Source organism: Zalophus californianus, chromosome 1, assembly GCF_009762305.2.
Source record: "Zalophus californianus isolate mZalCal1 chromosome 1, mZalCal1.pri.v2, whole genome shotgun sequence".
Classification (NCBI taxonomy): domain Eukaryota; kingdom Metazoa; phylum Chordata; class Mammalia; order Carnivora; family Otariidae; genus Zalophus; species Zalophus californianus.
Window position 1 is genome coordinate 190,220,790 of NC_045595.1, and position 15,038 is coordinate 190,235,827.

The 15,038-nt window shown below is 38.4% G+C and overlaps 1 protein-coding gene across 4 annotated transcripts in view; it reads right to left on the bottom strand.

The window, feature by feature from the left end:
* C1H21orf91 (chromosome 1 C21orf91 homolog) overlaps positions 1-11,741 on the bottom strand; it is a 32,146-nt gene extending 20,405 nt beyond the window's left edge. The window contains exons 1-2 of one of the 4 annotated variants that reach the window (XM_027582952.2): positions 11,480-11,741; positions 10,407-10,540 (exon numbers count right to left, since the gene is read on the bottom strand). In XM_027582952.2, coding sequence (XP_027438753.1) covers positions 10,407-10,540; positions 11,480-11,613 — 268 coding nt within the window. In that variant the 5' untranslated portion in view covers positions 11,614-11,741. The other 3 variants (XM_027582956.2, XM_027582954.2, XM_027582953.2) reach the window with 3 other exon arrangements.
* Positions 11,742-15,038: the final 3,297 nt, after the last annotated feature.

Genomic DNA, 15,038 nt, shown 5'->3' on the forward strand with positions numbered 1-15,038 from the left:
TTTAAGAAAGATAATACATGGAAAAATATATTGGTGACTGAATTTATACTTCATAAAGGCAAGTAATTCCATATCCTCTTCTAACATGTTATATAATTCATTTATTCTATTGTCTTTTACCTCCTCTCAAGTAAGTTTTGCAATGGTGGGGATTTATGTTTGTTTTGTTCAATGTCTTATCCTCAGCTACTAGAACAATTTCTGGCAGTTGCTTAATTTTTACTGAATAACTGGGCTTAAAAAAATTGCTATGGATCCAACCACATAGCTTTAATTACGAGATTTAGATTTTAATGGGTACATAGAAATCATTATTCTGCCTTTCTGGTATACAACTGAGACAGTAATGGCAAAAAGCTACCAGAAATCGGAGCACCTGGGTGGCTCAGTCGTTAAGCGTCTGCCTTCGGCTCAGGTCATGATCCCGGGGTCCTGGGATCGGGCCCCGCATCGGGCTCCCGGCTTGGCGGGAGCTTCTCCCTCTCCCACTCCCCCTGCTTGTGTTCCCTCTCTCGCTGTGTTTCCCTCTGTCAAATAAATAAATAAAATCTTTAAAAAAAAATAGCTACCAGAAATAGATATACTAGTTTAAAATTATTTGTAAATAAACAATGTTTCCTTATCACAAACTATAAATCCAAGGCTGTGTTTAATGGGTTTATTCCCCTTATCAAAATCCTAACAGATGGTGTGCCAAATTGGATTAACATAATTTAAATCCACTCGAACTAGAACTATAGTTAATATCACATTTTGACAGTTTTTCAGGGTTAGCCACTTTGGTTTCAATCACTTACACATTTTTCATATATTACTATATTTGAAATTCACACTCAATGTTAATTTCCTCTATGATGTGGAGATTAAATTTAAGGTGCTGTAAAAGCACCTTCCAATTTCTAAGGAGCTATACAAATATAAAGATATGTTGTCTTCATATTGTATTCAGTAATAAACACTGGAAAATTTTAAGTTTTATTATTAGAACATCAACAGAGGTGCAATATTTCTACATATGTCCTAAATATTTCTAAAATGTTCTATTGATGTAGTTAAGTTCAATGTTCATTATCTTCTAAACTCAGAAACTTTCTAGAAAACTCACCTCAAACTACTTTCTCTCTTTCTCAAAGCACCCCAGGCACTTATTGGGGCTGATGAGCAAAAGGAACACAGTGTGCAATTCCAGGAACGGTGCTAACATTTTTCACTTTGTGTTTGCACTGACTGCCTTCACTTACTCAAAACCCTATTTCCTCTTGAGAGAAAGACTAATCAGGCTATGTTGGCCTCCATTACCTAGATGGTTGGGAGGACAGAGAACAGTGTTAGAACCATTACCTCATTATAAGCTGACACCTGCACGATTCTGTAGCAAATGTCAGTCTACTCTCAACTAGCTTATCCTTTCTGGGCAGGAATGGCAAGACAGTCACATGTGTGTGTCCGTTCTCCCTGATCATTACCAGTCCAACCTAAGAGTTCTAAAAACTATTTTCTTGACAGATTGTTGAGATTACAATCTATATGGAGACTGCATCATTCCACTCTCTTAAGTCATCAGAAATGTACATTTTCAGATATTCCACTGAACATGCATTAATTAAATATGGGTAGAAATAATTTTTAAAAAATTACATCTCTCTTGAGAGCCAGATTTTGTTCCTTGCCTCAATATTCAGATTTGTATAATTCATCTCTAACTTTGCCTAAAAGTTACTTAATATCTCCTAAATTTTAACAGTTCATGTAGTTTTCTTTGGAGGCAGAAATGATTTAGGTACTTGGTTTTTTAGAATCAGAGGCCTTGGGTCTGAACTTGTAAGCTGTGCAATTTTGAACTAGTTACCTAGACTCTCTGCTCATTTTCCTTATTAATCAAATTGCAATAACACAGTACTTTACAGTTATATTAAGAAGTAAAACAATGCAAGGCGCCTGGGTGGCTCAGTTGTTAAGCGTCTGCCTTCGGCTCAGGTCATGATCCCAGAATCCTGGGATGGAGCCCCACATCTGGCTCCCTGCTCGGTGGGAAACCTGCTTCTCTCTCTCCCACTCCCTGCTTGTTCCCTCTCTCGCTGTCTCTGTCAAAATAAATAAATCTTAAAAAATAAATAAAACAATGCATGTAAAGTGCATAATACTTGACAAACAATACCTATAATTTGGATAAGTCTCTAATCTAAAAATGTAAATGCCTTAAGTATTTACTGACAGTTGAACTAGCTTCTCCCAACTTGAGAGTGATATTTCACTTCTTCCAGAGAACAGAGAAACCTACTTTGGTCTTCTTTCTTCACAGGCCAATATTACTTTGCATGGAACAGACAAATTACCCTTTTATTTCTGGATAGCTGATTTCTCTTTATCAACTTTCCAGTAACAGTTTTAAATTATTTTAATCACAAAATTTATATCCCTTTACTGAGAATAATTTTGACCTACATATTAAAGATTTTCAATCTAGACTTGTTTCCATATCTCATAAAACATTTTTCATCTTTGTCCACAATGGGATGAAATAACTATGAAGTTGAACCAGAATGCCATTTTTAAATATTCTAACAAATCCTTTTTATAAAAATAATTATATAATTATAAAATCATGATGCTGTTACTAAGATATTCTGGGTTGTATATTCTGCTTCCTTGTTTTCAACTTTAAATTACTGATTTAAGGAATATGTTCTTATCACTGATTTAAAAAGGACTCAGGATCATCAAAGGCCTTGGGGTCATCATTATGAGCACAAATCATTCTGTTGGGGTGTCCAGAATAAGAGAAATGCAATGAATAAAATGAATCTAGAAACCCCCTTTCTAAACATAGCCCTGTTAAAAGTTCTTGCTCTGTGTTTGGGGGAAAATACTGTGTTTTTTATCCTCCTGACTGAAAAGGAACCAATTATCAGTTAGTATTATTGGCTACATTTTATTTTTTTGAATATGATACAAAGTTCTATTAGTAAGATTCATAAAACCTTTAGTAGACTCCAGAAAGATCTCATGAAATTCTGTAAAAGGGCAGAAAAGAGCACAAAAGTTTCATTGTGAGGAAGTTTAAAGGAAAAGAAATGTAAAGAAAAGCAGTACTCTTGTCTCCTTTAGATTGATTCACTCATCAGTCAAATATTTATTCATTACTCCTTGCCAGTCCTTGTGCTACTGCTGATTATATACTAGCAAATAAAAGAGACTCTAAAAGAAATCCATGCCCTTACGGAATTAAAAATGGGGGGAGGGAAGCACATCCACCAAACAGGCAAGCAAATAACTGCAGTAAACAATTATAACAAGTACCATGAAGAAAAGGGTGCTGTGGGGAAAAGAACATTAGGAGGGGGGGGGGCAGTGAAAGGCAGGGAAGGCTGCTTTGAGAAGTAACTTTTTAAGAATTAAGATACAGGTGGGTTCTCTCTGTGGAGCTACCTTGCATCTATTTTAGCTAGGCATGTAAGTCTATACCTTCTCCACACTTGACTTCCAACCCTGGTATTTTTGGTTAAAGGGATGGAGGGGGAATTCGCTTATTTATTCACTCACTCATTCTGAAAAGAGATACGGAGAGGGTAGGAATAATAGCTTCGATCTGGACATGTAATTTGAAGTACTTATGGGTTATACAGGTAAAGATGTCTAAAAATTAGTTGCATATATTGATGTGTATGTAGCTTGGTTGGGGGGAAGATAGGAAGGAGGGAGGAGTTATTTTGCTAGTTTTCATTATATAAAAGTCATGAAAGCCCAAAGAGTCAGGATAAAAAGCCTAGGACAGAGTATGCTAACATTAAAAAACCAGAAAAACAAAAACCTATAAAGATTATCAGGACTAATCAGAAACATTAGGAAAACAACTGAGTGAATGGCATCATCATACAAGTGCTGGTCTGTAATTTAAGCACTTAAAATATGACAAAGGTCAAACAGAGAACAGTTCATTTCCCACAGTGGTACAACAACTCTGACATGAGGGACCTGATCTGAATCCCTTCTGTGCCGTTTACTATCAAGGTGACTTTAAGGCAACTTTACTTGACCTCAGAGCCTTCATTCCTCCATATGTAAAGGGAACTACTACCACTTACCTCTTAGTCCTGATGGGAGCGCTCTGTTAGCTATAATAAATGCTTGATTCTGCTTAAAAATCAGTTGGCAAATGAGGGTTTCCTACCTGCCTAGTCATTTCTACAGGCATTTTAGCTATACACTGTGTCATAAATGGGAGAAAATAAATATTAATCATTCTCTATTTAAAACTTGGATGGGCATATACCTCTAGCTGAACTGACAGAATTATAATACCCATAAGTAACTTGCCCAAGTTCTCTCAGTTAGTAAATGGGAATTTGAATCCCAACAGTCTGGCTCTGGTATGTCTGCCCGACCTGGAGTTTCTGGATCTTTGGAGCACAGTATCACTACACTTTGGTTACTCTGCAGCCCCATCCTGAGCATCAAGAACAAACAAATCTGAGCTCCACTGCTTATTCTGCCAAGTACTCTTCTTGGAACAAATGGCAACAACTGGAGTTCGGCCTTCTGAAATAGATTCTGGCACAGTAACTTCAAGATTAAGAAATACAAATATGAAACTGCTTTTACTGGTTACATCTGAGAACCAGTATGACACAGAAACTTAGGAATCTTGCTAAGAAAAGCCAACTAGTATGTGGCAGGGTCAAGATGCAAGGCCAGGTCCGAGTCCAGGGCCCACATGCTTCATCAGTGGAGCAGAAGTGGAGCAGTGACAGATGTGTCCAGCTGCAGAAAAGTGAAGTATGTAAAGGTGTGAGGAAGGCGGCATTACCATGTTAGTCTATCATGAACAGAGTCAGGGAGAAAGCAGGAAGAGTTTTTCCAAGATTATAATCTCTAACTTGCTTCATCACACAAGTTTCCAACAGAGTAAAATATGGGCGGGGGGGTTTCTCTTTAAGAACAATAGCATTAATCATTACATGTTATATACTGAGACAGGTCAGAAACTTAAAATTCTTACAGCTGTCTGGCAACAAGTCCACACGTGATCTGGCTGCATGTCCATCCTCAGAATATAAACCTTCATTTTACTAAAATCCCTTATAGTTCTAACTCCAGGATTAGAAGAATCATTAGAGCATTACTTGTTGGTATTAGCTGGAGCTCAAATAGTTTTGTCCTCAACGTGGAATCACCTTTAATTACTAGAAAGGCCTCTCTGTGGCTGATTTTGCGTGTTGCCTACTCAATATCCTTTGTCCCTTTTCTTTAAGAAACATGATTTTATTTGGAGCAGCTTCTCTTCAAGGGCAATGAAATGTGTAAGAAACTATTAGGTGGAAATTCAGGAAAAACTCCTTTTTAGATGTAGGAGACTACTAACAGATGAACTTGAAGACGGTTAAGTATGTGGTAAGGAAGGTGGAATAGAAAAACAGAAGCAGCTTGAGACCTTCTGATCATGGAGCTACCATACCAACTCCAGATTCAACTTCTTTTTATATGGGAGATATAAATATCCATTCTATTTTATTTCACCATTATTATCCTGTTATATACAGCCAGATCTCATTCTTAATGGATATATCTTCCCAACCAAAATTTGGGTACAATCTACATTTTAAATTCGTCCTAGACTTTAGATTTAGAAAACTTAACAAAGTTAAAAGGGAGGGAAAGTTGGGAGTAACTAAAAAGAAGCCACCATGACAGGGATAAGACTAGAACCTGGCTCCTCAAAGATGGGTTCCAGTTAAGTCCCAAGTCTTCACTAGATGTTGTTAGCCTAGATTCAATTATTTTTTTAATATTCTATAATTTAAACTTATCACCAAACCCACCTTCCACTTCCATCCCTCCCTATTTCTGTCCATATAATGAGGTTTAACTGTTACTGCCATTTAAAAAGTATTCAAGTTTATTTAAAGTGTCACAGGTACTTTAAAGGCATCAAAAAGGCAGGTAAGAAAAAAAATTAACCTTGTGTCTGTATTTCTAAGTATATCAAAGATAACCAAGTTAAAGTTCAAAAGTTACATTAAGTTTTATATTTAAAAGTGTTCTCTTAGTTAACACCAATGTATGATGTTTGCAATTATGTGAAACAACAGAAAGAGGCTAATGCCAGATTGTTAGCTGTATATACAGTTTCCCTATCACAAGAGGTGGGTCATTTTACTTAAGTGGAAAGATGCTAGTATGTCAGAAGCAGGACAATGGAAGAGCTATAGAAAGACTCTGAATAGTAAATAACCATCTTGACATCCAAACTGAATCAGGACTTAATATTGAGATTCAAACTGCTCCCTGACTACTAACCATGTGAACAGTGTTTTGGTCAAAGACACAGAATCAAGGAAGAACGAGATTAAAAGTAAGCACTGGGTTCACCAGTGCCTTAACTAAGAGAAAAGACCTATAGATTTTTCTTTCTAGAAAGATTACCAAGGATCTGAATTTGGAATGGCTTCCAGAAAAGTTCCTAGAAAGTTCAACAAATGAGGGGGAGAAAGAAGACTGAGATGCACTAGTAAGCATTAGTGACGCTTACTAATCAACCACCAAGTTAGACTAAAATCTTGCTTGGCATAAGAGGAATTGATCCAGTCTTAGAAAAAAAAATTATTTTCACAGAAAAGAAAGGAAGTCAATTATTAGAGGAAGGTAGGGATGCTCTAAGAATTATTTGCACAGTGTTTTGGCACAAAATTAAATAGATAGTATGAAGTAACAGATCAGAGTTCTGGATCTTTGCCCCCTCTAGTTTCATTTCTGACTCTGTTACGTTTTACAACCGAGTTTCATTACTGGCTCCTGATTGCCCTGGGCTGACTTCCTCCCAGCCTCAATAGCTTAGGGAAAGGTAGTAATTTCATCACTAACTGTAGAGATTTTAGCATAACGAACTATGATGCATATTACAATATCTGACCATACATGCATAAAAAAGTTTATAGTGTTTTAGGGCCATGGATATAGGCCACGAGTATTAGTTAGTTTATGCATCTGTGTTCTAATCCATAGGCAAATTATTCTAATGGTGAATTACAGGTACAAAGAAAAGTCAATCTTACAAGCATTTCAAAAGAGTTGAATTCTCAAAGTGCACTTCTTAGATCCTTGAAGTATACAAGGAAATATACAAGATGTAGGTACTATTTCCTTTTAATTACCAAAAAGTCACAGAAAAAAGGCAATTTAGAGCCAGGCTCAGAATATGAAATCTGACAAGATTTAACTGTCTTTTGTTATTTTTCTTTTATTTTCATTTTATAAATATATGCACACAGCTTTTAAACAAGAGGCCATTTGAAGAGACCAGTTTTGATTTGACCTAATGAGCAATCCTAAAGACATATAAAATATTTTTGTTTACTACAAATGTGTGGAGTCAAAATTAGGTAAATTGTTATTATTTCTTAAGAAAATTTTTAACTGGTCTCTTAGCAGAGAAAACAGAATGCTTCAGAGTAAATTTAGCTATTAGTAAACTAAGAAACCAGGTAAGATCAACATTACTATACTACAAAAAGTTATACCAAACTAGTAAAGTTAAATGTCATGTTTTACAAGTTCTTCTTACATTCTAACATTCATTGACTGGCATTGTGCTAACAGCTTTGTAGCTTAAAGTGTTTTAAACCTTAAAACACTTTAACAGATTTACTGACATAGACATGAATATACCTTATTATTTTTCAGGTATGTGATTACTTTATTATCACCTTTTTTTTCATTGACTTTTAAAAACCTGTATACTGATATGAAAAACCAAAACTCTGCAGAATTCAGTTTTCTCCTATAATAATCTTAGGACATTAAGTTAAAATGGTTATAACAGACTAGTGCGGTAAATATAAAAATCTGTGTATTTGGGAGAACTCACATCAAATAAATTGAGATAAAAAAGTTTAATTCTAAAATAATTTTTCCTCATGAAGGTTTAATTCACATTTTAAAATATAAAATCCTGAGTGTATGTAGAGTACAAAATGAAACAGTTCTAATTCAAATAGAGAACGGTCTTTTAAGTTAAACATAACTATTATTTCAACAACATATGACTTATATATTAAGATAGATATTATTAGGGGGTGGGGGCGCCCGGGTGATTCAGTCCGTTAAGTGTATGCCTTTGTTTGGCTCAGGTCATGATCTCAGGGTCCTGGGATGGAGCCTTATATCGCCCTACATTGGGCTCCCTGCTCAGCAGGGAGTCTGCCTCTCCCACTGCCCCTCCCCCACTGTTCATGCTCTCTCTCAAATAAATAGAATCTTAAAAATAAAATAAAATAAAAAATATATATTATCACAGGGCACCTGGGTGGCTCAGCTGGTTAAGTGTCAGACTCGATTTCGGCTCGGGTCATGATCTCATGGTCCTGAAATAGAGCCCATGCTTAGTGAGGAGTCGGCTTGAGATTCTCTCTCCCTCTCCCTCTGCTTCTCCCGCCCTCCGCCCCCCCCCATGCTCTCAGAACGCATGCTCTCTAAAAGAAATAAATCTTTTAAAGAAAAATAGATATTATCAGAAATGAAATATTTACAAAAGTGGTACCTGAGGAGTATTTGTATATTCTCTATATAATGACAAAAAACCAGTTAAAAGGCTTATTTTAAAAAGGCTAGAAAAGCAATTTCTGGAAGTTTAGGTTTCTGTGGAAAAAGTCCATCACAGCACGATCCCCACTAATGATGATTTAGTAGGAAGCACTGGTTAGGAAAAGTTGGCTGACCGAGTAGCAAGGATAGCTAATTAGGATTCAGGAAAATGGGTTTCTAATATTAGCCCTATCAACTAAAATAACTACTGACAATAGCTCAACGGTATTAAGATCATATATATATACTGGAAACAATCACTAGGCTTCAAACCCCAGCATGTCAATTACTGCTGTGTGACTTCGAAGTGCACTTCTTAGGTCTCAAAGGTTAGGTTCCACTACCTTTAAAATGGATAACAGAAGCCATGCCAGAACTATTCTGAGTTAAATAGGGTAACTCATGTAAGGTGCTTAGTACAGAGTCTGGCCCTAACAACAGGACGCCATCACCACTAGAGCAACCTTGAACGGTCCTATTTGGCCCTCAGTTTCCTTCAATGTAAAATACAGGTTTGAGCTGGATCATTTCTAATGCCTTTGCCCATCCAAAATTAAAATCTACAATGTAGGGGCACATGGGTGCCTCAGTCGTTAAGCGTCTGCCTTCGGCTCAGGTCATGATCCCAGGGTCCTGGGCTCGAGCCCCGCATTGGGCTCCCTGCTCAAGCAGGAAGCCTGCTTCTCCCTCTCCCACTCCCCCTGCTTGTGTTCCCTCTCTCGTGTGTCTGTCAAATAAATAGATAAAATCTTTAAAAAAAAAAAATCCACAATGTAAAAGAATACATATAGGGCCAACTCTTATTTTCAAAAAACATAAATTTAGATCTTTCACTGTAGTATTATTAAGGACATGGTAATTCAAATGCTATACAAGAACCATATTTTTAAGTGAGCCCTTTTAAATTAGTTATAATGACTACACTTATTAAAGACAAAGTTATAGGTATTCTATTTACCCCCAAGAAATTCAAGATCTTCCATCGATTATCATGTTCAGCAACTATAATTCTTCCAGAGTAAAATGGCAAAACTATCATAACCAATATGATCTTAAATGGAAAATGAATACCATATAATTATACTTTAATATTAAGATTCTTTTTAGTTTGAGTCATAAATATTTTTTAAAAGTCAGGGTCCATAAGATCAAGATTAAAGAAAAAAACACATCCCTCATGTTTCTTGAGGGCAAACTATTAACGTCCATACACACATTAACTGTATACTAATCCAAACAGCGTACATAACATTTTTTTTAATATTTGGAGAACTCTTTTTCATATGCTTTCAGAGACACTATTAAGAAATGTAAAAAACCTTTTTAATTTTTAAAAACTATTGAAAGTGTGTGTGATTACTGAAAAGAGGTTATCTAAAAATTTAAAAAAAGTTTTTCCAGATAAGACAGCACTAGGGAAAAGTTCTAGCTCACCTCGGTCAGGTACCGGCATGGAAGGCCAAAGTAATTAAATTACATTTGCCCATCAACTAAAGAACAAAAGCATACACACAGATCTATTAAACTTGACAACTTAATAAGGCCTCAAACCAGAAAGCATATTTACTAATCAATACTCATACTTTGTTTTTATATTAGCAAAAATGGGGTTAGTACTGTGGGAGTTAAAAAAAAAAAAGGCAAAGATTTAAGTTCACAGCTGTGAGAACTTCAGCTTCAGTTTCCATAAATCCTTATCTTTAACAGATCTTCACACATCATACTTGGCACAACTTCCAGTCATTCAAGAAATTTTATTTTACCTTATAACTAGTTCAGCAAAAGTAAAGTTCATGCCATAAAATGAATCTATACTGTGTCCTTACCCTCAATATTTAGCTCAAAACAAACGTGGCAGAAGGAGAGCGTTTCTTTGTCTGTTCCCAGTTTACAAACACTGCAAACGTTGTCATCATTCAAATCAATGTTTACAAACTGCTCCTCTTCGTTCATAGTGCCCCTGTTAAGAAACAGAAAGGGAAAGTTATGCAATTTCAAGAACCTGACAGGATGGTAATATTAGGAACTTCTAGAAGGATGCTCTTTATCTAATGCAACAGACTCATTAAAACAAGCATCGCCATACTTGTACTTCAGTATCGCTCTTACTGTGTAATGACACAAAGCTAGTAAAACTTAAAGCCTTGCCATAGGTGTCACTCTGCCTAAACGCCTTTTTCTGATCCCGTATTTCATTCGGTTGAGGAGGGGATCTGAAGGAAAGCAGTTTGCGGGGGGTTCTGCTCTGCCCCATCCCCGGCCCACGCAGAGAGAGCTTAGCAGCGCTGCCGGGGGCGTCTTTCAACCTACTTAACGCCGTTAAATGCAGGAAAAACGACCTGTTCGGGACACTGCTTTGCTAACTTCATTGTGGGAACCGAGATGCGTTTCGCTAACTCGACGTGGCGAGGCTTCCTATCGGAGATCCGCAGCAGGAAAATACACGTGGAAGCGCTAACACCCGAGGACGTCCCGGCAGCGTCTGAAGCACCCGCACGGAAGGCCGGGCAGAGGCTCCACCGTGCTGATCCGGCACGGCGGGAGCCGGGGTGTCCAAGCCGGGCCGGGAGGTGCCTTGGGGTCCCCTCGCCCTGGACTTCCTCCCGCCCAGGAAGAAGGCGTCCGAGGGCCAAGGCAGCCGGTCAGCCCGGGACTCAGAGCCTCGGGGAGCCGGGACTCAGAGCCTCGGGGAGCCAGGCCCCCACTCCACATCCGGCGTTGGGGGCGCGCACCCGCCGCGCAGGATGCCGCCGACCGGGAGTCCGTCTCTCCGTCCGTCGGGGCGCCCCGCGCGGAACAGTGCGAAGGGCCGCGGGGCTTGGAGCGCGAAGGCGGCGGCACCGCGGGGCAGCGGGGCCGAGGCGCGGGCCGGTCGGGGACCCGGGCGCGAGTTCTTTACCGTCGGCTCCGCGCGCCGCAGGAGCAGTTCCGCGCGGATCGGGCTCCTCCACTATTGTTTCCGGCCGCGGCGGAGGCGGCGGCTGCAGAGGCGGCAGCCGCGCGCCCGGCCCCGCCCCCTCCCGCCGGTGCCATCCCGCGAAGGCTGGTGGGGGGATGCGCGGGGAGGCGCGGTCGAAGGCAAAGCTGCGCGCCGGCACAGCGGCTGCGGGCTTCCCCTCTCGCCGCCTGCACCGACGCCGCATCCTTGGCTAGGAGTTCCTGGTGATTCCGCGTCTCTTGGCCGGATCTCTTACGGTTCTCTGGAACGTGGCGACTCATATGCCCCCCTCCTCGAGGCAAGCAGATCGAGGAGTCCGTTACCACCTACCCCTTCAGCGTAGTGGAAACTACTGCCCCCGGGCTGGGGCCGCCGGGGGGCGGGGGCAGAAAAGTGACGAATGGATGGGAGAAGGGGACAGAGATGCGTGGGTGGGATTTTGTTTGAAATCAGTAGCCTGAAGCAGTATATCACTGAACGTCGAGTTAGGTTCCAGTTGAAATATTTAATAAGGGAAAAGTTCATATTTTAGGGTTTCGTAATTTAGGGATAATTTTAAAATCCAGAACCTTGCTTTTTAGATGGGGCTCCCCTTCCCTATGATATGGTCCATTCCGTGCTCGCCCACGGGGATAATCCCGGAGCCCCCTCCCCACCTTACTTTTAGGTCCGGCCCTGTTCTCAAACTCTGGCACTTAAATTCTTTTGCCTACTGTGCTTGACGTTTTAAGCTTTTTTTTTTAAAAAAAGATTTTATTTATTTATTTGAGAGAGAGAATGAGAGATAGCACGAGAGGGAAGAGGGTCAGAGGGAGAAGCAGACTCCCCATTGAGCAGGGAGCCCGATGCGGGACTCGATCCAGAGACTCCAGGATCATGACCTGAGCCGAAGGCAGTCGCTTAACCAACTGAGCCACCCAGGAACCTTTTTTTTTTTTTTTTAGGTTATAGTTCATGCAATACTTTCCACTTACATTTTCTATTGTAATCTTCACAACCGCCTAGAGAGGAGAAACAGGAACTATTCTCTCATTTTGCAGCCTAGGAATGACTAACTCAGATTATGGTTGCCTGAGGAACAGAACTGGGATTTGAACCTGAGGCTGCTGATGGAAAATCACTGATTTTCCACCGCATCATGAGCACCTGTACTGGTTACGTTCACAAATAGGAAGCGGGCTGGGTTGTCAATTTGCATGGAATGGATTCCATAGGTTTGAGAAACTTCTAGGCCAAATTGGCTCTTGATACAAACCAGCAATGCCTCACAAAAGTGATGTGTTCTTGCTACTCAAAGTGCAGTAGATGAACCAGCAACATCGTCATCACCTGGTGTTTTGTAGAATCTCAGCTCTTACCCAAGACTTCCTGAATCAGAATCTGCATTTAGCAAGACCTTTAAGTAATTCCTATGCACACTACAGTTTGAGAAGCATTAATTGAAATAGAATAATCTGCCCTTTTTCTATTTGAATTTCTCAGTCAAGGTACATATAACTGAAATATCTTACATCATGGATTCCACACGGTTTCAGTGAAAGTGCTATATAAAATCACTCACACTTTCCTTGTAGTGAAACAAGTTATTTTCAATTCTCAGAGTTACCTCATTTTCTGTGACGTTTTGCCCTGTTAACTCTCCTTAAACCTCCTGACCCGTGTCACATTGTTGTTTTTAAGTCCACAAATCCAGGCCTAATTTACAGAAATAAAATTTTCAATTTTAAAGGTAGAGTCAGTAAATTTTGACAAATGCATACATTGTGTAACCACCACCCTAATCAATTTATTGAACATTTCCACAACTCCCAAATTCCCTTGTGTCTCTCTCCAGTTAAGCACCCGCCACCTCTGATCTAATTTATATCACTACAGGCAAGTTTTGCCTCTTCTACAACTTCATATACATGGAATTAAATGATATATATTCTTTTGTGATTGGCTGCTTTGAGATTCATGATGATGTTTTATAGTAGTATTGCACAATTTGTTAGCTCTGTGAGTTGTTTCTAGTTTGGGAATTATTATTATAAAGCTGTTATGAATATTCATTTAAAAGTCTTTTTTTGTATTCATGTTTTCTTTCTTGCAGCTAAATACCTAGGAGTGGAATTACTGAATCGTATTGTAAGTGCATATTTAATTTTAAAAGAAATTGCCAAAGTGCTTTCCCAAGCACTTATGTCATTTTATGCAGTTAGTACTGTTCTGTCTTCTTGATGAATTTACCCTTTTGTCACTATATAATTTTTCCTTTTATCTGTGGTAATAGTTCTTCTGAAATCTACTTTCTCTGATATTGGTATAGCCACTCCTGCTTTCTCATGCTGAGTGTTTCCATGTGTATCTTTTCTTCTCTTTTTATTTTCACCTCCCCTGTCTTAAATTACTGCATTTTTTTTTTTGTAGACAAACATAGTTGTGTCATGCTTTTTTAATTCGGTCTGACAATCTCTGTCTTTTAATTGGTGTGTTCAATCCTTTTATGTTTAATGTAATTATTGATATATTGGGTTAAGTCTACCATCTTGCTATTTGTTTTCTACTTGTCCTATATGTTCTTTGTTCCTTTTACCTTTTTGCAGGGCTTCTTTGGATTAGTTAGGTTTTTTGTTTTGTTTTGTTTTTCTGTTTAGTATTTTGTCTCCTCATTTTATCTCTTCTACTGGCTACATTTTATGTATGTATGGATGGATATATTTATGTATTTGGGGGCTGAAAAATAGCTATGGTTTAGTAGTTTCATCTTTAACTTATCACAATCTACCTGAAATAAAATTATACCATTTTATGTATAATGTAAGAAGCTTACAATAATATATTTCTCTACTCTGATCATTTATTGTCATATATTTTACTTCACATGTGTTATACACTCCAAATACATTGTTTATTTTCTTAATAAGCTATATTTTAAATAAATTGAATAAGAGAATCAAATAACTTTTATATTTACCCACATATTTACCAATTTCAGTGTTCTTCCTTCCTTTGGTTATGTCCATATTGCAGCTCGTATCATTTTTTTTACCTGGAGAACTTCCTTCATTATTTTTTGTAGTGTTGCTCTGTTGGTAACAATTTCTTTCAGCTATAATTTGTCTGACAATATCTTTATTTCGCCTTCAGTTTTGAAGGAATCATTCTGAATATATAGAATTCTAGGAAGATACATTTTTGTCTTTCACCCTTTTAAAGATGTTGTTCCATGTTCCCTAGGATTGTATTATTTCTTATGAGAAGTCAGCAGTACTTCTTAATTTTTCCTTGCATGTGTAATGTGTCCCCCACCACAATGCCCCATCTGCTTTAAAATTTTCTCTTAATTGTCTTAGTCAATTTGATTATGATGTGTCTTGGTTGATTTTCTTGTGTTTATCCTGCATGGGGCTTGTTGAGCCTCTTGAATATGGGGTTGATATTTTTCATTAAATGTAGAAAAAAATTTGTTTAATCTTCTCCTGTATGCCAGGATTGCAATTACATATATGTTGGATTAATTGATATTATCCCAGAGATG